Source organism: Populus trichocarpa, chromosome 2, assembly GCF_000002775.5.
Source record: "Populus trichocarpa isolate Nisqually-1 chromosome 2, P.trichocarpa_v4.1, whole genome shotgun sequence".
Classification (NCBI taxonomy): domain Eukaryota; kingdom Viridiplantae; phylum Streptophyta; class Magnoliopsida; order Malpighiales; family Salicaceae; genus Populus; species Populus trichocarpa.
Genome location: NC_037286.2, coordinates 11,246,051 through 11,272,088, shown reverse-complemented (window position 1 = coordinate 11,272,088; position 26,038 = coordinate 11,246,051). Strand labels below are relative to the sequence as shown.

The 26,038-nt window shown below is 34.0% G+C and overlaps 2 protein-coding genes across 3 annotated transcripts; one reads left to right on the top strand and one right to left on the bottom strand.

Moving 5' to 3' along the window:
- Positions 1-6,077: 6,077 nt before the first annotated feature.
- LOC7494012 (kinesin-like protein KIN-UB) lies at positions 6,078-14,048 on the top strand. 2 transcript variants are annotated; one of them, XM_024594118.2, is made up of 19 exons: positions 6,078-6,438; positions 6,610-6,710; positions 6,805-6,927; positions 7,157-7,342; positions 7,536-7,757; positions 7,840-7,987; positions 8,153-8,302; positions 8,574-8,662; positions 8,951-9,154; positions 9,542-9,664; positions 10,048-10,179; positions 10,298-10,429; positions 11,155-11,293; positions 11,375-11,467; positions 11,598-11,723; positions 11,836-11,961; positions 12,616-12,759; positions 13,293-13,421; positions 13,498-14,048. In XM_024594118.2, the coding sequence occupies exons 1-19, from the start codon at positions 6,246-6,248 to the stop codon at positions 13,656-13,658; spliced, it is 2,721 nt and encodes a 906-aa protein (XP_024449886.2). In that variant the 5' UTR covers positions 6,078-6,245; the 3' UTR covers positions 13,659-14,048. The 2 variants fall into 2 exon arrangements, with proteins under 2 accessions (XP_024449886.2, XP_024449885.2); XM_024594117.2 differs by having other exon boundaries at positions 7,834-7,987.
- A 5,051-nt stretch (positions 14,049-19,099) lies between these two features.
- LOC7494011 (AT-hook motif nuclear-localized protein 22) lies at positions 19,100-20,779 on the bottom strand. The gene has a single exon (XM_002301264.4). It carries the CDS (start codon positions 20,236-20,238, stop codon positions 19,342-19,344), a length of 897 nt encoding a protein of 298 aa, XP_002301300.1. The 5' UTR covers positions 20,239-20,779; the 3' UTR covers positions 19,100-19,341.
- Positions 20,780-26,038: the final 5,259 nt, after the last annotated feature.

Below are 26,038 nucleotides of genomic sequence, written 5' to 3'. Positions count from 1 at the left end.
TTATAGTCTGGGCCAAGTTTTGGATATTACAGGAGGCTCAATGCTAGGCCAACCAGCCTAGCATCCCTAGGCTTAAGCGTTGTAGACTGGGCCCAGTCTAGGATATTACACAGGGCTCCGCAGCCACCTCCCGCCCTAGGGGCCCCTTGCCAGGAGAGAACCTAGGCCCATGCCAACCAACCTAACACCTCTTGGGCCTAGGTGTCGTGGCCTGGACTTAGTCTCCGACGTTATACTTGAAAAATATGCATGAAAAAACCATCTGGCTCACATTTTACTTATTCTACTTGTAATTGAATGCAATTGTTTTTGTAATTATGCGGTCCCATTCCAATAGAAAAGTATTGCAACTCTTATATTCGAATTGTGGAGTCTAGCATTTGTTGTTATCCTAACTGCGCAGGGCCGCAGTCCCATTTTCTTAAAGTTAACAATTCAATAATTCTCTATTATTTTCTTGTAATGAAAACTGGATCTACTGTAGTACTCGAAGAAGTCAGTCATTGCAAATTGCAAATCCAGTCAAGTCTACTCGGCTAATTACTTTTTAAAAAAACATGGTCGTCTTATTTCTTCACCAATTCAAAATTCTCCACTTCCAACATTAAATGATTTTGCCAAGAAATTTAGGATTGTTTTTGAAAAATGACACAGCTATAATAAAATTTTAGAGAAATGATATGATTTGAAAAAGTTTTTGCGGAATAATATAGTTTAAAGAGAACTGCTATTCTGAATCGTGTTTTTAATACAAACTGTAATTCAGAATCATGGTTTTAATAAGAACCATGATTTTAAAAAGTGATTGTATAATACAACCACGATTCAAAATCGTGGTTAAGAGACATATATAATTCCTTCTTTTTTTTTTCATGGTCCCCGTTTCTGTAGAAGAAAAAATCCTTAAGATGTAGGAATTTTATGTTGTTGGTAAATTATGAGAAATAATTGCATAGGTTCATGATGGTAAATGATTAAAAATAATTACGTTGTTGATGTTTAAATAGGTTGTGTGAAATCCTTGTTTAAAATATGATATGGCAGCTGCTATTGTTATATGCACATTGACAATAAATTTATGAATATCAGTTGTTCCCCTTATATTTTTTGAGCTTGTTGAGATGCATTGCCTGGACTGTGTAATGCAGCAACTTGGCTTTAAGCAACACATCCTGTCTGATATAGATACGAGTGATTAGTTGCATTCCATTAATTGTTCAGGTAGACATGCTAATTATAATTGGATGATCCACTATCTTCTGTATATATTGATGTGAGATGCACAAAGAAATTTTATTTTTAGAAAGGTGCATCCTGTAATTTTCAAGGAGGAATACATGAGCTGGTGGCTAAGTATAACACGTTGAATCATTACACCAAACCCAGCATAGGTTCCTCCACGTGAGGAGATGAAGCATGAGCCACATGCACGTCGGATTCAAAATGCTATAAGTATTTGTTATTTTTTACAGGTTTGGAAAAAATCATTGCATTTTATTTATGGATTAATAATTTCTATTAACTTCATATTAGGTTGAAAAATAATTACATGATAGTTGACGTGCTGTGACTAATCTTTGTGACCTCGATGATGATGATGAACTTACTCGTTATTATGCATCTTCTTGATTCAAAACATGTCGTACTATATTTGACCTATTAGAAGAGACATTGAGTCTACATAATGTTATTTTAGAGGATGACACCACACATACAAATGGAAAGTCATGCTATTGATGAAGTTGACCCATCTACTCGTCATCGCATAAAACATAGATTTGCTCGAATGTATTATTGTTGTGTTATTTTTTTAGTTAGGACTTATTTTTATTATTATTACTTTTGTAATATTATTTTAGCTAATTATCATGTTGATTTTAATGTTGTCTTACATGTTATGCATTTTCATATTTATTTTAGATTAACATGTGAACATCGTGAACAAGTTATTTAAAAATCAAATAATTCATTTACAAGTTAAGAAACGTACATTGTTATGTTTCATTATTGTTATTATCAATCATCTTTATAATTAATAAACAAAAACAATATTTAAAAATAACACATAATAATTTGGGATTATAATTAATAAATAAAAATGATGTTAAAATACTGCACTCTCAATTATGGGTTTGCAGTTTGGTGATTTATGGTTTTGTTTGGGTTTCGGTTATGATGATTTAGACTTTGTTTTGTGTTAAATACATGGTCGAGTTTAGGTTAAAATTGTGCTATGATAACACAACTACTATTTAATTAGCATATGTGTATTGAAGAATCACTATTGTCATTAGTGATGGTTTAGATTGACCTGTGTATTGCAAAGAATACAACATTTCATTTAAGAACACTACACATAAATGTTCAATGTCATTTTGTTCAAGAAGTGATGGAAGATAGAAGTGTGGATTTAAAGAAGATTCATATTAAAAAAAACCTAACTAATGTTTTGACCAAACCAATCAACACTGATAAGTAGATATAGTGTAGATCCTTTTATGGCCTAATATAAATGTAAGCAACATAGAGATAATAAGTGCATAAATGATATAAGAATCACAGATAATCAAGTGTGAAGACATTATTAAATTATCAAAGTTTTCAAGTAAAAGAACATGGAGCCACTAACCCTTTTGTTGACAAATGAATGGAAACCCATTCTTCTCCTGACAAAAGAATGTGCAAGCATCGAATTGGTGCCTAAATTAAAAAATAGTAGGCACCAATTCGGTGACAAATTAATGCAAAGGTTGTTATATTTATCCTATAAATAAGATGCATCCTAAGACCTTCGATGCACCATCAAGATGAACATTACCAGAAAATTGATAAATACAAACGGAAATACCGAGGGAATATTTTCGTCAGTAAATTTTCGAGGGATTTTACTGACGAAAATATTCCCTCGGTATATACCGACGGAATTACCGTGGGAAAAAATATAAAACAAAGTAAAAAAAAAGATGACGTGTCATTTTTACCGACGGAAAATTCCGTCGGTAAACTGTGAACACTGTTCATCATGTCAATTACAAAGGGAATCACCGACGGAATTTTCCGTCGGTATTTTCCAGAAAGTGTTATTTGGCGGTTTTCTGAAAAAATTCAATTAATTTAAAATTTTCATTTAAATATTATAGACGGAATCACCGACGGATTGAAAAACCGTCGGTAATTTTTTGGCGGTTTCTGAAAAAATTTTACGAAATTGAAAATTTAAATTAAATATTACAGATGGAATTACCGACTGAATAATTAAAAATATTAATATTCAATTATCCGTCGGTAAATCCGTCGGTAACGCGCCCCAATAGAAAGCCTGAATCCCCTTATTTCACAAGAGACAGACTCATTTCTTCTCCTTATTATTCTTCTTCTTCTTCTTCTTCTACTTCTTCTTGTTCTTGTTCTTCACTATATGTAAAAAACATTAATATATATTTCTTTCTCTTCTTTTCTCTCCTCATCTCCTTCTCTTTTCCTCCATGTATGGGTATGTCTTCTTCTTCTTTCTTCTTTTATCCTCTTAGTTTTTTTTTAATTAATATGCTTAACGAAATTTTTTTTTCTCTCCTTAGCTTCACTTGCAACTACATTAAGGTAAGATTTTTCTTTTTTCTTCTTTTTTCATGACTTTTTTCACTATATTTGTTTTTTATTTTATTTTTAATTGTTTTTGTTCTTAATAATTGTATAAATGTTGTTGTGAGATTTTTTTTTCATATGAGATCAATTTTTAGTTCATTTATTTATAGGATTTTTAAATTTTTAGCAATTGCAACTTTATTTTTTTCATATGAATTTTTTTAGTTGAATTTATTTTTTCGTTTTATTTATTTGTTGCAAATTTGTTTGAGTTGATTTTCTTATTCTTTTTTCCAAGCATTTTGAGTATATATTATACAGTGTTAATTTATGCTAATTTAATTATTTTATAATTTTATAAAATGATTTTTTTTAAATGTTTTTAAATAATTACCGACGGAATTACCGACGGAAATTCCATCGGTAATTTCGTCGGTAAATCCGTTGGTAATAAAAAAAATTATTACCGATGGATATACCGACGAAATGAAGCGGATAAATTTATTTTTTTATTACCAACGGATTTACCGACGGAAAAAAAATTACCGACGAAAGATTTACCGACGGAGCATTTCCGTCGGTGATTCTGTCGGTAAATTAATTACCGACGGAATATGTGTCTTACACCGACAAAAAAATTCCGTCGGTAAAACTGTTAAATCTTGTAGTGGAAGAAAAGAGAAATCCCACAAAAAAAGTGAGTGATACATTCTGTGAGGTATCTATAAAAATAATGTGTGAGGTGTTTACTCGTACTATTTTATTTAAAGAGTGATTGTGATCCCTATAATTCTTAATAAATTTTTTTTATACTTGTCCGTGAACAAAGTCCAAGTGAATGATGAATCATGTAAATTTTTATATGCTTAGTTTCTCATTTTATCTTGTTTTTGAATTTGGTTATTCCAACAAGAAGGAGCCAAATTTAAACTCTTTAGAATTCTTATTGTTTAGTGAAGCGGTGGATAATTATACAAAAGAAAAAAAAACATACCTTAACATATTATATTTTCATAGAATGTGTATTTATAATTAAGTGTAAAATCAGACACCAAGATTTCTCTACGAGGATTTCGTTTTTGAATATATCCTTGTCTAGCGCAATGAACCATATTATAATTCAAAAGTTATGATTTTATATTCAAATTATATTTGAAACACCGTACATCCCACCACCAAGACAACATTTATCCTTTAAATGTCATTTGCAAATTATTTTCATATAAAAACTATTGAATTTATGGTAAATTCCGGATATATTTGAGATTTAAATGCTGGATGACATTCCTTAACCATCCATGCTCATAGATTTCTTCCATTCAACACATAGATTTCTCCTCTCCCTAAAAGGGAAAACTTCAAATTAAAGTAAAAATAAAAAAAGTAAAGTTTTCTCACACAAAATCGTAAAAATATTCGACGGGGCTGAGTGCACGATCCATGAACCTGCTTATGGGCATTCTGTGACTTTCATTATTTACCATAATATTATTCGGATTAACATTTTTTTTAGCCATGTTTTTTGTTTTCTAGTGTTTCTACGCAAGATATATATAAATTACCCATAGGCTCCCGACGTTCTGCTCTTGAAAATTAGGTATGTTTTGCAATTAGATGGTGACTGCACACCCAATTCGTTTCTTAAGAATTTTATATTTTGGATGCTTTTTTTTAGAGATACAAGTCGACATGGCCCTTTAAAATTTGTATTTTCCAGTAATGGATGGCAAAAGAAAAAAAAAAATCGTTAGCCTAATAATAAAAATTTAATTTCATAAAATCAATATCTTATAGTAAAGTGCAAGTCTATTTTCATTGTTTTTTTATATTTCTAAGTGATTCTCAAAAGGATCCTTAATCCCGTTAGAAATTGAGTTTTAAAATGTATTTTCATATTAAAATAATTTTTTTTATTTTTTTAAATTTATTTTTAATATTAGTATATTAAAACAATAAAAAAATTAATTTAAAATTTAAAATTTAAAATTTATTAGAAGCATGTTACTGAACATTCCCTAATAAATAGGATGGAAACCACGAAATCAATTTTTCATCACTCAAACATGATTATATTCTATTTATTTTTGTATTTTAAAAATGCTTTTAAAAAAATTTAAATTTTTTTATTTTTTATTTTGTTTTAAATTAATATTGTTTTGATATTTTTAGATCATTTTAATGTGTTAATATTAAAAATATTTTTTTAAAAATAAAAAATTATTATTTTAATATATTTTTAAATAAAAAATATTTTAAAAAACAATACAAATATAAATAAAAGACATGATTTCTCAACCTTCCTCGGAAAGCAAAATTTAAACTTCAAATTAAAGTTTTTTAAAAAAGAAAAGGAAAATGTAAATTTCAAAGACTTTTAAATCGTAAAAATTCAAGGAACCGACCGGGATGTGGGACCCATGAACCTGCCTTGAATGACCCATCTTGTATCTTGCTATGCAACTCTTTCAAATAAAAGTGGACCCCATTCTCCATCAACTTGGAATCCACCCGAACCCCCCAAATTACACCTCCACAACCGGACATCAATCCTTCCCTTTCTGGCCCTTTTCTCCTCCACTCAACTCCGCCTCGCCAACCACAACAGCAACCAATCAACGGAAAAGTAACGGGAGAATCTGAAAAGGATAAGTAATTATCACATGGCATCATCATCATCGTCAAGTAACAGTGCTTTTCGAAATGGCAGCAGCAGCGCTCAAAGGCCACTTAAACCCCTCACTGCTTCTAATCTCAAATCTTCCTCTTTCAAATCCAGAGTCCACCTCTCTCACGCTCCTCCCCCATCTTTCCGCCGCAGCTACCCTTCCACTTTCTCCGCCTCCGACGACGGAGGTGAGTTCCTTTCTTTTCTCTTACTACATTTTGACTCATCGCGAACTATGTTGATCACTAGTAGAAAACATTTATAGTGGTTTTAGGTTTCCGGCAATGGATCTTTGTTTGAGTTGTGAAGGAGTATCATTCTGTGCTGTGGATTTCAAAATGTTTTAATGGTTTTGACAGTGCCGGGAAGAGTTAGAGTGGCGGTGAGATTGCGGCCGCGAAATGCGGAGGAGTTGGCAGCAGATGCGGATTTTGCCGATTATGTTGAATTGCAGCCTGAGGTGGTCTAAATGTGCCATTATTAGAGTATTGTTTTTGAGCTTGATTGTGGTGTTATTAATGATTCTGGGGGCTTTTTTTTTTGTTCAATCTCAGCTTAAGAGGTTGAAGCTTCGAAAAAACAATTGGGATGCGGATACATATGAGTTCGATGACGTGCTTACTGAATTCGCGTCTCAGAAGCGTGTTTATGAAGCTGTTGCTAAGCCTGTTGTTGAGGTTGGTTACTTTTGGTTTATTTATTGTGTACATTGCTGAATTGAGCAACGATGCTGGCGCTTTGTTGTCACTAAACATAATGTTTTGGGCGTGGCGTATCCTAAAATCCTTGAACGTTGCTGTCAACTTCCGTTTTGTTTGTATGGGTTATAATGCCACGCTGGATGTTCATATGTTATCTGTAGGGTCTTATTTAAAAGTTTTACTGATGTGAGTTTTCATTTTTTAGAGTGTTTTAGATGGTTACAATGGGACAGTGATGGCTTATGGTCAGACCGGTACTGGGAAAACTTTTACTCTTGGACACCTGGGAGAGGATGATACCTCTTCTCGTGGGATCATGGTTCGTGCAATGGAGGATATTTTAGCAAAAATCTCTCCAGAGACTGATTCTGTCTCAGTATCATATTTGCAGGTTGGGCTCAAGTTAGGTGAAAGATGGTTGTACCATTGCATGATCTCTTTTTATTTGTTTTTCTTACATTTATTTAGTGACAAATTGAATGAAATTACTTCTGAACTTCACCATGTTCACTTTGATCTTGTTCTGTTACAGTTTGCGCCTTCACAACTTACCTAACATTCTTGTTCTTTACAAACACGTATAGCTTTATATGGAGGCTGTCCAGGACCTTCTTGTTCCGGCAAACGATAATATTTCTATTGTGGAAGATCCAAAAACTGGTGATGTTTCAGTACCTGGGGCAACTGTTGCAGAAATCAGGGACCAGCAGAGTATTGTGGAACTGCTAAGATTAGGGGAAGCTCATAGAATTGCTGCGAATACGAAGTTGAATACTGAATCTTCTCGTAGTCATGCTATTCTAATGGTGAATAATTCTTCTTTACTTTTGACGCTCTTGATTCAGTTTTCTGTTTGATGTATAGTTGCATATTTTAGTGCAGGTTCAGGTTAAGAGGTCATTTACAGGACGAGAAGATGCTCTTTCAAGTGAAATTGATAATTCATCTCATTTGGTCAAACCTTCAAAACCTATTGTTCGGAAAAGCAAGCTGGTTTTGGTAGATCTGGCTGGTTCAGAACGTGTTCACAAGTCAGGTGCGTATCAGAAGATGTTACTTTTTCTTTATATCCATTGGAATATAAGTGTGGATATATATGAGGTGGAGTGTGGTTTCTGACGATCATGGCTTTCTTAAACCTCTTCCCCATGTTTTTATGAATTAGTAGGTTCTTAACATATGCTCTTTCCTCATTTGACAGGAAGCGAGGGACATATGCTAGAGGAAGCTAAGTCTATTAATCTCTCACTGAGTGCACTAGGGAAGTGCATAAATGCACTGGCTGAGAATAGTTCTCATGTTCCAATTCGCGATTCAAAACTTACGAGGTTGCTTAAAGATTCATTTGGAGGTGAGTTGCCATTCTTATTCATGTAAGTTAATTTTTTCTCAGGTTTTGATACGATCTGACTGGATCAGTTAATTAGATGTTATTGGTGAGATCCAAATTAGTGATCATTTGAACCATTACCTTACCCTTGTTGTTTCTTGAGAGGAATAATTCATTTACTAATTTACCATTCAATGAAGGTTTATTTTCATAAATGAACTGGCTTCTTATTCTAGATTTCTCTGCAAAAAAACGCCAGTTCATATTTTGGTCACATGTCATCTCACTGCAGGAACTGCAAGAACTTCTTTAATTGTGACCATTGGCCCTTCACCATGCCACAGGGGCGAGACTTCGAGCACTATATTGTTTGGACAAAGGGTGAGCACTGTTGATTCATGTGTCATGCCTTGAATTTTTGCAGTACATTCCATCAAACAATTTTTTCTCTCCTCTGTTATAATGTACAAATTACAAATGCTATTGTGAAATGTGTATTTCTACCTTTTTACATCATGACTTCATACTGCTTTTATTTGGCATCCCTGTTACTTAATGAGAGTTTTATTAATATGCATAGTGTATTTATGATGGCACCATTAAAGTATATGTTACATATTGATGTAGCATAAATAATCAACTGATTGTAAATACTTCATCTGTCTTTAGGCAATGAAGGTGGAGAACATGCTGAAAATAAAGGAAGAGTTTGATTACAAAAGTTTATCTAGAAAGCTTGAAATACAAGTAGACAAGCTCATTGCAGAAAATGAAAGGCAGCAGAAAGCCTTTGACAATGAAGTTGAAAGAATAAATCAAGAAGCACAAAATCGTATTGCTGAGGTGGAAAGGAACTTTGCAGAAGCCTTAGAGGTCAGTTCAGCTATTGATTATTTCCTGTAAAGAAGAGCCTTGCATGTTACTTGCAAACAATAGCACTGTGTTCATTTACTTCTCTGTTTGTTCTTTTTGTACAAAACGTGGAAAGAGCCCAGGCTGTAATGGTCATGGATGGCACTCATTTTTTTGTCAATGCAGTTTATCTTATACTCTCATTCAGGGTTTAGTTTTTGTTTAGATCTTGGAAAGAACAAGAGAAATGAAAGTTGAGGGACTAAAAATGCCTTAGGAAGGAATTTACTCGTGGCAGTCTACTCCTTTCATTCCTTGCTACCTTTTAACATGAAATTGGAGTCTTATTGTTTCAATTACTATAATATTTTTTTTCAACACCTTTAAGTTTCCTGTTGCTTTTTGTAGAAGGAGAGGCTAAAGTGTCAGATGGAATACATGGAATCTGTCAAGGAGCTAGAGGAAAAATTGTTAGCAAATCAGCAAAGGCATGGCCGTGATGACTTCATCAATGATAATTGCAATGGAGAGGTAATCTTTCCGTGGCACTTGTTGCTGTTGAGAATGGAGTCTTATGACTGTTGTCAGATTGAAATCTATGAATTCCAGTTAGGATTCAATCCTCTCTCAAACTTTATATTATATCCAGCTGCTGTATAAATTTTTCCTTTGATAAAAATAATATTTGATTATAGGACAGGCATATCCCTGCTAATTATGATGATGCACTTATAGTTCAGTACAGAATCTCTTGGCACTACGATGTACTTACTCATGGCACCGTGTTACAATGAATGTTTTGCTGTTATATCTTGACCCTCGCCAGTGCATTTTATCTTTTCTCTAAAAATTGATTTTCCAAATTTTTTCAATATGAACCCTGCCTTTTCTCCCTTTTCCATCCTATTTCTCAGGAGCTGGGCCCTGTTTCTGAGGAAGTTTCTGATCTCAGAAAGTTGCTTCAAAATGAAATTCAGTTAAGAAAGGCGGCTGAAGATGAGATCAACAAACTTAAGGGACAATATGAGCAATTTATGCAGCCAGGGGTAAGGATTAAGCTTTGTATTGCCTTTCTTCTCTGCACTTTTCCCAAACCCTCCACCATCAATCCACATCCAACCAAAAAAAAAAGAAGAATAAAGTTGTGGATTATTTATGCACTAGGCTGGTGGAGATACAGAGATCATAAGGCTTCACAAGATATTGGAGGATGAGGCTTATAAGAAAAGGAAACTGGAAGAAGAAGTTGTGATCCTACAAAGTCAGTTGTTGCAGTTGACTTTTGAAGCTGATCAGGTATTCAATTTAGAAATATTGGGCAGTTTTCTTTTTCCCTCCACCATCAATCACTCAAACCATGATCATTTGCTCTTAGGTTGTGTTTGGTATTAGGTTAAAATTTGGAGGGAAAATGTTAAGAAGTAAGATTAATGGTTAAGTGTTAAGGGTGTAAAAAAATGTTAAAAGGTGAAATGTTAAGGATGTTTGGTAAAAGATGAAAAATTATGTGTGATAGTGGGTCGCGCTTGAATTAAACCAAATGTTAAATTAAATATTATCATGAGAAATATTAAAATAATAAATATTTGCTGTCCGAAATTTGAGATGGGATCAAAATGAGGGAAAAAATGGTGAAAATTAAATAAAGAGAGGGCAAAACACAAAATTCAAAGTTCCCCCCTTGAAAAATCCATCTATTCCCACCTCTCCAAGGTTTACATTTGACCCCCTTTCGAGGGTTGAACGTCAACCTCCTTTAAATCTTTCCCTCTAAAAAATATACCAAACATGAGTAAAGGGGTGAAAAATTATGAATGTAAATTTTCAACCTTTTTACCACCTTACCATAATTTAAAGGGAACTTTTTAATTTTTAACTATGCTTTTAATTCACAGGTTAAGTTAACTTTAATTGTTACAAGAAGCAACGCCCTTGTCCAGTTGCCCATCCCCAGCCTTAATCACAGACAAAATCATATATTATCTATAACTTTAACCTGGTTACACCCTCGATGTTTGTAGGCAAAAAGGTATCTTGAAAGAAGTGGATCCACAAATGGTTTCAGTGGTGTAGATTCTCTCATGTCGCAAGCTAGGAATTCACAATTTAAAGAGACTATGAATGGACAGAAGGCTCCGACTGCCTCACTTTTTGAACACGGTAATAAAATTCTTGCACAAAATCATGAACCATGTTTGGTCCATGCGTTTCTTTTAGTTTAATGATCAATGTATTTGACAGTTGGATTGCAAAAGATTTTGTCACTGCTTGAGTCAGAAGATGCGAATGTACGAATACATGCTGTAAAAGTGGTGGCTAATCTAGCAGCTGAAGGTCAGTACTCATTTATAGCTGGAATGGATGAGCTGGGTTGTGGTAGATCCGAGGTTCAAACTATAGTACTTTGTTATTCTTCTTTTTATTTCATGCAACTGATTTGTGTTTCACCTTGTATATCATGCAGAAGCAAATCAAGAAAGGATTGTTGAATCTGGTGGTCTTACTTCCTTGCTGATGGTCCTTAGAAGCTTTGAGGATGAAACTATTCGCAGAGTAGCAGCAGGTGCAATTGCCAATCTTGCAATGAATGGTAATTGTCACCCATACTTCTCTCTTGTCATCTTCACAATTAATGCTTAATGGTTCCAACACCAATCAGCTCCTAAATATATAGGTTTTGTGTATTGTTGCCTTTCTTTCAGAAGCCAATCAAGAACTAATCATGGTTCAAGGGGGGATTAGTTTGTTATCTATGACAGCAGCTGATGCTGAGGATCCTCAAACTCTACGCATGGTTTCTGGAGCTATTGCAAATCTATGTGGAAATGGTATACTGCTTGTTCTGCTGCATCATGCTAGTGTTTCTTTCCTCTTCATATATTTTTGGCCATTATTAACATTATAAGAAGGTTCAGTTTGCTGTAAAATAGAAGCCATGGAAAGGTTACTAGACCTTCATCAAGACAGGAGTGCAAGAATGAAAATCTAGAACTCATTTCAGTAAAGGAGTATTTCTAACAGCATGTCATCAAGAATCTTGCTAGAATGAAAATCTAGAACACATTTCAGTTAAGGAGTATTTCTACAAGAATGTCATTATTGATTCTTGATGAATAGTTAATTTAATAACATGCCAATGAGCATATAGCGTAGTGGTACTCTTGCACGAGCAAGAGGGGTGAGGTCTCAGGTTTGAGTCTCGCCTTTGTCAATCCAACTTAATAAAAATTGCAGCACATTCATCAAAGAAATGTCAATTTAATAATTTCCGAAGGCCATATACATATTCTTTAGCTTTGCTTCAGTGAATATGCTGTATTAAAAAGATGCCATTGAGAGAAATGCATTTGCTGCAGCTGTTAATTTGCCTCCGCTATGGATTTAAGTCTCAAATGAAAATTGTATGCTTTCAATGTTTTAAACTGGATGTCATATCAAATTATTGTGCGGTATTGACATACTACATTCTTTTTGTCTCACAGATAAGCTACAAATGAAGCTGAGGTCTGAAGGTGGGATAAGAGCTCTGCTAGGAATGGTGAGGTGTGGACATCCTGATGTTCTTTCCCAAGTAGCTCGTGGGATTGCAAACTTTGCAAAATGCGAGTCCCGGGCATCTACTCAAGGTTAGTTTTCAGTCTCATATGATCTTGACCATGAACTTCTGTATCTGAGGCCTGCAAACAGGCTATATCTGGACCTTAATGGCAATTGATATTACAGTCAATCTCTGTGGTGGTTTGTCAAATCAGAAAATGGAAACTTATAATGTGTGTTTAGGGAAAGTTTTTATTTTCATTTGTTGCTTCGGAAAATATATGTTTGATTTTAGGTTGAAGTATCTGCTTACTGCTTTTCTTGGGTTTTGTTCATGTGGGTTTATTTCTTTTGTTGTGGGGGCACTTGGGCAAGTGTTAGGGTTGAGAAGGTAATTATTGCACCTTCAAATTTGTTAAGCAATTCTATTAAATGATCTCAGCTCTCACATTCTGGCCAGATTCCTCGATCAAGTATATGTCTGATAATGTGTCATATGTCCAATAGCATACTGGCTACGAATATATCTGATAGTTCATGGACTGTGTCATGAACATATTTGTATGGGAAGACGTGAATGAATCTATATTCTTAATGTTAACATTATGTTGGCCTACCACAGGATTAAAAAGTGGCAGATCTCTTCTTATAGAAGACGGCGCACTTCCATGGATTGTACAAAATGCTAATAATGAAGCTGCACCAATCAGACGCCACATTGAGCTTGCTCTATGTCACTTGGCTCAGCAAGGTAAGTGCCACTTCCTCATTTTGATCGAGAAAATTCCCATTGACATGTTCCTTGAAAGGTCAAACTTGTATTTCAGAAGTAAATGCAAAAGAAATGATCAGTGGAGGTGCACTTTGGGAGCTAGTTCGTATCTCACGTTATTGTTCTCGAGAGGACATAAGAGCTCTTGCTCATCGGACTTTGAATTCAAGTTCCACCTTCAGGTCTGAAATGCGGCGGTTACGGATAGAGTGTTGACCACATGTTAATTTTTTGTTATCCATATCTGGGGGCCAAGCCAGTTCTCTGGTTGCTGTATAGACTGGTGAAGAATCACGCATCATTCTTTGCACTGAATAATTACTTGGTCAGTTGGAATACTCTCGCATTTTTTGTGTAAAGAGGCGAGACTGGGGGATTACAATCGGTCTTGTGCTAGTGTATTAATATTTGTAGCTGGATTGAGGGAAAAGACGGGAAATGGTAGTTCTGACATGAGAATAGACTCGTAGCCATCGTGAAAAGAAAAGAAAAAAGTTTTGTAACTAGAGTTGAAGTCCCGTAGGAGAAGGACGCCTGCCGCACTTCACCGTGTGTAAATTCACTTTATTTACCAGCAATGAAAATATTAGTTGGTCAGCTTTTTTATGGTGAGACTACAGATCCTTGTCTCCAGACACTGCTTTGTAGTCCGTGCTAGAGTCTACAGGAGAGGGAAATGGAAATCAATCTAGAACCTTACGTGAGGTCAAGGTTAATGAATTTTACCAATGAAATAAACACAAAACATCCCTTTTCTTCCGAGTTTTTCTCAAGGAAAAGTTCTCCATATAATTTTGAAAAATGGAAATCCCTCGAGTCTCAACTACGAATTTGCAGGGTAACCCTACTTGGTCATATTAAAGCCGCGTAAGCCCCTCAATGTTTCACTTTCCTTCCCACTGACCAGTAAAAAAGCATCTCCTTTTCTCATACGGCCGACCGAGAGCCTAAATCACAAAATTTACCGGATCCAGGCTGATGATCACTCTGACCCACTCTTGCCTGGGTCAGTAGTCCGTGCTGGTAGCCACCAGCCCACCAGGCACCACCTTGAAGCAAACTCCCAACACTAACAATCACCAATCTCAATTCACAAACCTTCAAAGTGGTGGTTCCCTCTTAACCCAAATCGATAATTTGGTTCTATCAAATGCTTCATTGTTATTAGGCTTTCATGGCATATATATATATATATATATATATATATATATATATATATGTGATTCCCTGAAATGCTATTGCTAGCAACATTCTTTCTGTGTATATTCTTTATAAGGTCTCATTTACTTCACAAAAACGAAAAAAAAAAAAAAAACACAGGTCTATCTCTCCGGTATTATTATAGGATAATTAATCCTCTAGAAAGGCTTAATTAATTGAATAGGAATTAGGATAATAAGTGGGTTAATTCCCAAATCACCGCCTAGGATTTGACACCTCAGAGGAGCCGTGGAAAAAATTATCTTATTAATTGATCTATTTTTTTTTAAAACGTGAATGACTTATTTTAAGATCGAGATAAAAAAATCTCAATACACAAAAAGTCAAAGAATACCCTTATAGTTAAAACTAGAAAAGAAAAAAATGTCGAAATTAAATACTTATCTCAGATACTTGTAAGGACATCTTTCAAGGTAAAAGAAAAAAAAAGAAGAAGCAGATAGAGATATTTAGTTTAAAAATTCACAATTAAAATTAGACAAGTGCGAAAAATATATTTAGTTGATAAGTATTACATTATGGTTACTTACAATAACAAAAAGACTGACATATTTACTAAACAAATATATATAATATTGCATAAATAATAGAATCTAAATCTTAACATGCATTAGTACTAATGTATAAAATTAAACAAATTAAAATCAAAATAGTATTTATTTGTTGAAACACTTTAAAATTGATTAATTTTTGTTATTGTCAGGGATCAATTATTTATTCTTAATGCTTTATTGCTCCTCACTTGGTACAACATAAGTATTTCAGGATTCCAACACCACCATCTTGTTTAGGTGCACTTCTAAATAAGATCTAACAAATCAAGAAAATAGTACTCAATTATCCATCTACAAGGACCGAATCTAAATTCTAGATTAAAAGGAATTTTGAGAGAAAATGAAACTTTAAAACCAGAAGAGGAATGTTGGGAAATTAAATGAGGAGGAATACTGTCAAATTCTATCGAAACAATGCAGAATTTAGCAACCCCAAACAATCCTTTTCAACCTGTTTTTATAGAGAATTTTAAGCTTCAAAAGTTGATGGACTTCTTCTACTAACAACTTTGACTACTCACAATAAACTAGAATTAAAACTAAATGTTTTTGGATTTAAATCAAGTAAATTCTGACTTGGAAAAATTGTTCGGGTACTATTGAAAGAGTTTTGAAAAAACTGATCAAATTTTTCTTTTCATGGAATGGACAAACCAATGTGTTGAAAGAAATAATTCTCAATGAATCAGGCCCAAACTCAAATTTTAGTTGCAAAAAATAATCTTTTGTAGTTCAAAATATTATTTTTATAACAAACTAAACTCAAACCTAGGACCGATCCAAAGCCCAAGCTCGAGCCTGTGAGCGAGGGGGTTTAAACCCAAAACCTATTTTGCTTAGAACCTCTTCTCTCTAAAAGCTTGGGTGTTTTTTTAGTTCAATTTTAACTTTATAAATATCAAGAAAGCTTTGTTTCTTTTATATTTGGAATATAATTTTATTAGGGGTTTTGAGTTTCATCAAAATATATCAACCAAGAATTCTTTAAGATTAATTTTTTCATTCATCCATAATTTATTTAAAATATGTTAATGTTCTATATTAAAAAATTTATATTAAAGATTAAATTCTATCAAAATCTAAACCTAAAAGTGAGTGAACCTCACTTTTAATTTTATCCTATTAACCATGTTCTTGACCAAATTAATTTTCCAACAAAGACTTCAATAAACTATCATTATATTTACTTATCCGTTGAAGAACTCACTCTAAGAGCTTGTTGCACTTGTAAGACAAAGGAATTTAAGGTTAATTTAAATCAAAAGAACATACTGTACTGAAGCTAAAAGAACATATATATTCCTGATCTTCACAGGACATTAGGACACTCCTTTGCTCACGGGATATTTATATAGTTACACCTCTTTTTAAGGTGATTGGACATGGCTATTATTCTTCCATTGACATATATCAACTCCTGTGCTATTAATTTATTGCCCCAGGCCTGTGAGATTAATGAAAGACGCATCAACTTCGCTTCTTCATTGACATATATCTAAAGCTTTTAATTGCGAAACTTATTGAAAGTAACCTTAAAACTTGGCATCTATCAAAAGAAAAACACTTTCGCACTTGCTTTCTTAAAACTCATATTCCTTTGACGAGCTATGTATGAGCAGCCAACTACTGATCTGAAAATTATTACGCGGTTCAGATTTATATGGATTAAAGTTGTTTGGTTAACTAATATAGCGTGTCTTTGTAGCTTTATTGATCATCGAGGTGGGTTTTTGTGATGTAACTGAAACGTAACTAGTTCTCTTAAATAGTTTCATGCATGGTTTATTACTGCAAAAGTTGCTCCATAATCTACAGAAAGGGTGGAATTACAGAATTACAAAGTAGTTACTCAAGTACTATCACTCTCGCAAGCTTGTTACTCACATTAAATATTAATTACTAGCTATTGAACAACTCAGAAATGGGTGGAATTACAGAAACACAAAATACGAGCATGAGATAGGTAAAAGGGTCTTTATTTCTGTGAGGAATCTGAAATCGGAGGAATAAAAAAACAAAATGAAAGATGTTGATAAACAGAAGCGGAGCAATATGCACAACGTGACATTTATAGTTTTAAAATCCTAACTCAGAAAGGGTCCATATATTGCAAGACCTAGTAAAAGAGCAGGAGTTTCTAGACAACAGGGGGGCGAGTACCCGAGCAGTGCTCGACTACAATCATATTCTAAGGAGGAAAAAACTGCATAAAAACATATCTGATCAGAAAGGGTCCATATATATTCGAAAGAAATGAAGGAAAACCAGGTTTAAGGTTCAAAAGTGTGGTATGTAATGCAAGCACCACTGGGACGTGGGCCGGGTGTGTGTTGATGGTATAAAGTCAGTCATCAAATTTGAAGTTCTTTCAAGAGATAGGTACCAGAAAAGAAAACAAAAGGCAAACATAATACGAGTGGAATCTCAATATTTTTATACATACAGATAGATTTAATCATTGAAGTGTAGTTCAAAGAATCAATATGTGTTAATCATGAAGAACCATAATGGCATTTGGGGCAAAGTACAACAAACACGGTCCACTTAGCTAACAACAACAACAACAACAACAATCTCCTCCAAGCGGTACAAAATCTAGGTGCCATATTATATATTTTCTCAGTTTAAACCATGTAAAAACTATGTACTTAAATATATTTAGTGACAAGAAGATTGAGGAAATGCTCCTAAGTCCAAACACATAATTAAAACACTAGCTAGCCAATCCAAGAAGGAAATAAAATAGCATAGCAAGAAAAGAATATATATGGATATGGGTATAGATAAAGGTATAGATATAGTGGTATATCAATTAATCAATTTTTAATTATCAATATTTCTTTTAAAATATAAACTATGAAGTTTAAGAAGAAGAAGAAAAAAACCATGTCTGTCTATAATATAAAACGGATGAAACTCTTCAAAATTAATGAAAAACATTCTTTGCACTTAAAAATATTCAATATATATATATATATATAAATTCAATGTTGGTTTTTTCAGTGCAAAGAATTTATGAGCAAAATTAGGGTTTCAATTTACCAATATATATATATATATATAGGGTTTGAATTACGGGTATATTCACTCAAGAACTCAGAATTTTATTTATCTATTTTCTTATACATGTCTTCATAATGCTTACCTTGCTTATCGACTCGTCCCTACCCTTGCAGTGACAGTTTTAGAGACAGAGAGAGAGAGAGAGAGAGGTGGAGAGGTGGAGAAAGTTTTAACGCTTGATCGAGGTCTGTTTTTCCTGCCTTGACATGGAAGTTTTATGTGCATCAATGTTGCCTCGAAAAGGAGCTTTTACAGAGAAATGCACGTGCAACCCAGTACCCAATGTTCATCTCTCTGCCAGTGCTTCCAAATGTTCAGTAAAAACCCTAACCAGTCAGAAATAAAAAAGCAAAAAACAAACGAATACATAAAAAAAAAAAAAAAACCAGATGTAAAAAGTAAGAACAAAAAAACTTAAAAATAAGATATAAAAATTAAAAAGTCTATGTTATTGTATTTGATTTTATGTGCGTATACAAATTAAGATAAAAAAAAAATCAGATATAAAAAATATAAAATTAAATCACCGCAGTCTAAGGAGATCCAGAACTCCACTGTAATTATATTTTCTAAGAAAATTAATAGATGAGTGTGTTCGGATCATGTAACATAGAACCTCTCAAATTCATAGTGAGCACACATACATAAACAAAAGAAAAAGAAAGAAAGAATTGGACAATATTTGTTTTTTTTGTTTCCTTCTTCAGCAAAGAATATTTCAAAGATTAATTATCAGGCAAGTTATCAGAACTGCAGCTGAAGAAAAAGGAAAGAAATAGAGATAATTGCAATGCCATAACTTGACGACGCTGCTTCATCTTCAAGCTAAATCAAAGGAGCTACTGATCTGATAAACACCAAACCCACAAAAAAAAATTCCATAAATTTGTACATCCTTCTTCAATCATAGGTAGCTGAAAACCCTGATGAACAACATCGTAGAAAGATACCTAATTCTTAAAGCAAGAAGAGGAGAATGAAGATGGATGGTTAAGAAGTTAATTAAAGAAACAAAGAGTAAAAGAAAGAAAAGAAAAACCACAAGTTTTCTTGTTTTATTACTAATAAGGAGGGCGGCCGCCTGTGCCCCAGTAGGCCTCAGATGGGAGTTGCACTGAATTTAGTAGATTCTGAGGCAACCCTTGAAAGAGAGATGTGTTTGGATCTTGCATTAGTTGGTGTTGTTGCTGATTCTGTTGCCCAATGCTACTAACTCCTGGTGACCCTAAAGGTCCAGTTCCAGGCACCGGTGTTTGCGACTCATCCTCTTCCAAAGGCAGCCTCTCATAAGCTGCATTACCAAAAGAAGCAGCCATGATCACCACCGGTCCAGATGCTAGAAGTGGGCCAACCACACTCCCCCCAACAACTTGGCCTTGGCCACCAGCTAAATAAATCGTCAATCCTGAAGCAGCTGGTGGAGCTGGAGGTGGCAAGAACGAACCTGAAAGCGATAAAATCTCGAATCTTCCATGTAAAGTAACCACCGCACCGGGCGAAGCTGGTTGCTTAAGAGTTACATTTGTTACTGTTCCGGTTGCACTCAAAATGCAAACTCCTCTTTGCCTCCTCCTTGCAAAAGTTGATACACTCTCCATGATATCGCATCCGGTAGCGATTTCCATGACATGGGATCGAAGGGCATTTGGGCTATCTCTTGTGATTATGATTGGTGGTTTAGGCTTGTTTTTAGACCCAGCAGGCCTACCTCTTGGTCTTCTTGTAATTTCTCCTTCTCCACCAGCACTTGAAGGAACTAATTCTTTGCCTTCTGCTGTGTTGTTGTTATTAGTGGCGATTTCAGCGTGCTCTCGCTTTTGACCACGGTTTAAGTTACCGTTACCGCTTTGTTCATCTTCAGAATTCTGTTGTTGCTGGTGTTGAAATTGATGTAGATGAAAATCTCTTGTGTGGAAAGGTGGAGGAAGAGGACGCCCATGAGCCGCAACTGGATCCATTTCTTTTTGGTAGCTTGAAATCAACCTAATTAAATTGGCTGAAACATACAAGAAACGAGCCCAAAAAAATAGAAAGATAGCAGCAAGGAGATTCTTAGGTGGTTCTTGATTTGTCCCTTTCCTTCCTTTTTTGACTTCTTTTTCTTTGGATGATCTGTAAATGGATCAAATCCAACACTAACCTTCACCAAAAGATGGAAAAGGATGGTCTTTCAAGCATCAGCCACCAAAATTTCAGCAGAAATAAATTAACTGAATCAAGCCCATATATCCTTTTCTTTCCCTCTCTACAAGGTGATTTCTTTTGTTTTAATCTCTTATCTAGGTTATAATCTCAAGTGTCTAGCTAGCTCCTATCCCACGAAGATAAAGAGAGCTGTTGGTTAAAGGTTTGGGAGAAAATGAACAGCAGAAAAAGGCTAAAGCTAGCTGATAAGAGAGGGGTGGTGGTTCCTCTTGTGTTCTGGGTTTTGGGTACAGATAGATAATGTGTGCTGTGGGTTAGGGTTAGGTGAAGGGCTAATCCCATCGGGTCCATGACAGAAGGGTTTAGTTTTGGTAAGAGCGTGCGCATGGGCGGTGTGTGGGTCCTACTTCTCCCTCACTCTTTTGTCTCTCACACACTATCGCGTCCCAATTACACCCCCACGTTTTCTCCTTTCCCCACCTCAAAATGTCTTAGAAAGCCTGCTATCCAAAGATCATTTTGTCGTCCCTCCAGTTTGTACTTGAACTAGAAGCCCTTCTTTTTACTATTTTTTCTCCTCTTCTCTGTTGCAATTTCTGGCAACAAGCCTGTTCTTAACATATCCTTTAAATCCTTGAAGCTTGTTCACGAGATGGAAAAGAAATTCATGAATTTCTTGCAAGGAAATGCAAAAAGGTGAAAGCTTTTTAACCAGAATAAAAAAGAGTTAAGCGTTATTAAGATTAGAAAATGACAAACAACATAACACATTAAACTAAAACTGATGAGAGCTCAATACATAACGCTGGTGTAATCAGGTTTCCCAGGAGAACGTTACAATTAATAGTTTCAACAGGCAGTTCTAGTAATTTTGTGAAGGGATTGGGGGGATTCCAAGGGGTGGTCAATGGTGGCGCGTGGGACATGGGAAATAGGGTTGGACCTACAGGGCGTGTCTTAAGCGGGGCTCTTGATTTCTAGGAATGTGAATGCATTGATGTTGATGTGTACGCAGTTGTTTGGGGTCCACCGATTGCCGATCATGGGATGCTAATCAGCTCCAGCTCCTTCCCGCTCTCTCCTCCTCCTTATCATGATACTCAACTTGGTGCCACTCTCGCATACGCACGGCATCTTTGGGGAAAAAAAAACATGTAAAAATATATTCGAATCGCATCGCATCGCATCGCATAATGAAAATTAGGAGTGCAAATTAATGACTTGAATTTTCTCCAATCTTGATTATTAAGGTTAATTTCGGACAAATTCATTTGTTCAAATTAATTTAAATTTGAGCGTCCAAATTAATTAATTAATTATAAATCAGCTCTATCTTGGGAATTAATTTAAATTAATTTAAATTTGAGCATCCAAATTATTTATTTTTTAAAGTATTTTTTTAACGGAAATATATTAAAATAATATATTTTTAATATTAGCACGTCAAAATGATATGAAAACATTAAAAAATTAATTTAAAATAAAATTTTTTTTATTTTAATTAGTGAACAAATGATATCATTTCTGATCTTGGTAGCTTGATGTTCGTTCAAGTTCAGTTTTGCTCCCCGGGTTGCAAGGGAAGGTAATTAAGTCCCTTCTAACACAAGTCAAGGGAAGTCCCATGTTTCTGTCTTGTGTATGTGCATTAATTTCTGTGCCTCCATGATAACTTGATTAGTCCCATTTGACAAATCGATATTACACGCATCTATATAATACATGTGGATCAAATCATTTAGGAATATGTTACAATAATGATTTATAAATTAATAATACCAGTATCTATTGCACAAATCAATTAAATAATTTGAGTCCATTCTAACATGCTTAGTGTAATAAGGGTTGAAGTTCTTAATTCTTATGAGAATTTCAAAAAAAAATATACAAGTCCTTCATTATATATATATATATATAGGCTTTATATCTCCCATAAATGATTAATGCACGTATTTGATGCATCTGTAGTTATCATAAATATATATAGTGGCTTCTGTCAATTGAAGAACCAACGTGACCTAATATATTTAGTTCCAAGCAGCATGGTGGTGGTCTGAAAGATCGATCCACGTATATCCCACTTCACGGAAAAAAAATGTAGTGTAAAAAAAGAAGTTATTCAAGATAGCATGAAGGAGTCTTCATTAATACCTTTTGCTTGTAAGTATATCGCTGCTCAATGTTTTATGTAAGAGTTAATTCTCAAAAGAATCCATGTTGTTAGGCCTCTTTGACTGATGCTTACATACATCTAGGTGGTGGTCAAGCAGGTTTATTTTCTCCATCGATTTTCTAAGTTTAAATCTTACAAAAATATTTTACTAAATGCACTAGATAAATATAAAAATATCTTATTAAAATCATTTAAGAAAGGAATCTAATATTGATTGATGCTTGCACAAAGATGTTAAGGTCGACCCATGATAGATGATAGGTGACCCAAAAACAAAATAATATTATTTATGGTGGAGAATAGTTTCTAATTAAAATCTTAAGGGCAAATTCTTTTCAACACAGAAAAACTGATATATACAAGAATTTTTTTTTCTGGGAAAATGATATTTTCTTAGTTAATTTTGTCTTTTTTCTATTTTTACTTTTCTATATTATTATATTTTTCTAGTTTTTTTTTTTCTAATTGAAATGAATAGTTTTTGTAGCTTATTTTTTCTATTCAATATTATTAGGGTTTTTTATTTTTTTTTTATATATAAAGGGTTGTAATTATAGCCTTTTGATAAGTGAAATATAAATGAATAAAATTAAGTATTTTGAGAGTCTCCTCACAGCTATAGTGCTCTTGGTGTTTAAGGGTTTTGACTTGTAATAAGTTTAATTATTTTTTGCTCCCGTGTGCATAAAACTTTTCAAAGATTATTCAAAATTGATCAAAAGTCATCAAAGAAATCAACATTTACATGTTAATTGATCAAAATATCTAAAAAAAACTAACGGTTGAATTTTTTTTATATGACCTTTAATGTATGGTTTTTAATTTGATGATTTAAACAGCATACAACAAAATGGGTTTAAATCATAACTTATAACTTAGGAGTTGTTATATGGTCCAAACAACTAATTTGTGAATCTATCAACAACCACTTTGTTTATTGATACATGCTTTGTTTTTCTCGATCTCCTTGCTAATATCTTACTTTAGGTTATAAAAAAATTGTTGTGGATGGTGTGGCACAGCATTCAGAAGCATAGTATTTTCGTATATTACTGCTAATTAATAGAAGGAGAATATATATGATAGAATTTCAACTTATAATTGACAAGATTATAATAGTATATAAAAACACGATTTAAATCTCAAAATTTATTAAGTGAAATTTTAAGAAGTTTTATATTATATATTAAATTTTAATAAATTTTTTTTTAATTTTTTAAAAACACGGCGCGTTCCCAAACGTATTCTAATAAGTAATTAACCTGAAAGCAACGGTTTTCTTTTTTGAAGACCGTCTTCTTTGAGTGTTAAAAAAAATTCGGGTACACAAGGCGCAATGACATATGTATGATGCTACAGATCATAGGCACCAGCTAGTAGGTTTCAATTAAATAGAGGCATGAGTGGGAAGCAGAAGTTTGCCGAGGACAGACAAGTATGTTTTGACTGCATCGTCAATGGTGCTGGATGTTGTTGAATCACAAACCAGGGCGTGTGGGCATGAGTGTGAGAGAGAAAAGAGCGTGGGTGGCGCTGACAAAAAAAAAACCTGACTGGCGATGTGAGAGCTGAGACAGAGAAATGGCAGCTAGGCTATTAACAACGACAAGAACAGTACCATATACAGTCTATATAGCATGCACGAGCGGCATGAAATGCACACCCTATCAAGGGAGACTGGTTGAGATATTTTTGAATCATTAGTAAGAAATTGGTGGATCACGAATGGAGGAGAGGAAGCTACCGCTTGCTGTTTAAACAATCGAGAGCAGTAAATTGAAGAGAACTACGAGTTGTCTCCACTTCTGTAGAAATAATATATAGATTACAGTTCAGTTTCTGTACTGGCTGCCATCACAATCAAAACGATAACAATCACTCACCTCCACGCCCTGAATCCCATGAGCCCCATCTGATGCGCTATGTCGGATTGACACTACATTCAATGCAATCCCATTTCCTATTCTGCCATTTGCCTTTCACGACTTGTCAATAAATGTCTCTATCGTGTTTAGACAAAACTAAAACGAAGGTCACTCTTCCTATAGCCTTTGCATATATATATTTGTAGAGCAACCTTTCTCCTTTTCAGCATGATCGTCCTTTTCTCTTTTCTAAATGTAGCGCCAACCTTGAAGGCGGAATGTGGATATTTCTGTAAACTGAGCATCCTAAGAAATTTTTAATGGTTTCTCTTAAATATTACTAGGAGTAAAGTAATACAAATTATCACAAAAGAATTGATCGGTGTTGAGTAATCATATAACGATGAAAGATGTGAAGATTGCAGAATTGATGACCTGATTTAACTGTTTGATGATCGATCGTGTTTTCTTTCAATTAGTGTACGTAAGAGATGAAATTAAAAACACTAGAAAAAGAGTTTGGTACTGATGGGATGAAGGAGAATCCAAGAGAGAGATCAAAGAGGGGTCCTCTCGCCGAGACAACCGGGTCACCGTCTCCTCCCTTCACATAACTTTCTACAACCCTTCATCAGATGATTTATAAACTAACAAACCATGTCTCTCGTACACCAAACCACAAGCCAACAAAGAAAATGACCTTAATTATTAAAAATCATATTCATTATTCACCAAACCATTATCTTTTTTATCAAATGAAGCTAGCAAACAAAAGAAACTAAATATCGAATTTGAATATGTTTTATGGACAGAATACAATACAAACCATAGTTTTCTTATTTAGTTAACAGTCATTACCCCAATGTTTAGATTTATCGACGGAATTTTCTGTTGGTATTTATATTTTTAGACCATCAGCATGAATTTTACCGACGAGGTCACGGGCATAAATACTTCGCCGAAAAATCATCGATGGTTTGTGGTTTATTGGTGAGTCCAACGATAATGATTTTACCGATGGATTTACTGATAGCAAAAACACACCAAAAGAAAAATTATTTGCTTCATTCCATTTATATTTCCATTAGTGAATATAGTATATTACTGGAAAAAAAAATGTATGTAATTTCATCGGTGATTTTTTTTTGTCCATCGGTATTCTTCCCAGTGAATATAAAATATAATCGACAAATAGACTGCCAGTAATTTCGTTGGTGATTAAACAATGACAGTGGTATTTGCAATAATGTTTTTTCAACTCTTTAAAATATACCAACAAAATAACCCCATAGATAATAATTTAAAATATATATATTTTTGAAAAATATATATTAAATAGAAGTAGAAATAATTAAAATAAATTCAATTAATATAAAAATCAAATATTTATTACAAATTTAAACATGTATAAGTTTAAATACAATTAATCTAGAATAGAGGTGCTATAAGAGGAGGCAGGTCTTCACCGGAACTGTGGGGCTAATAAAGAAGAGCACATATACCACCCATTTATGATCTCATCTCCATTATCAATCGGTGAAGTTTGGTCATCTCAGCACTGAAATGGGTCGTCCG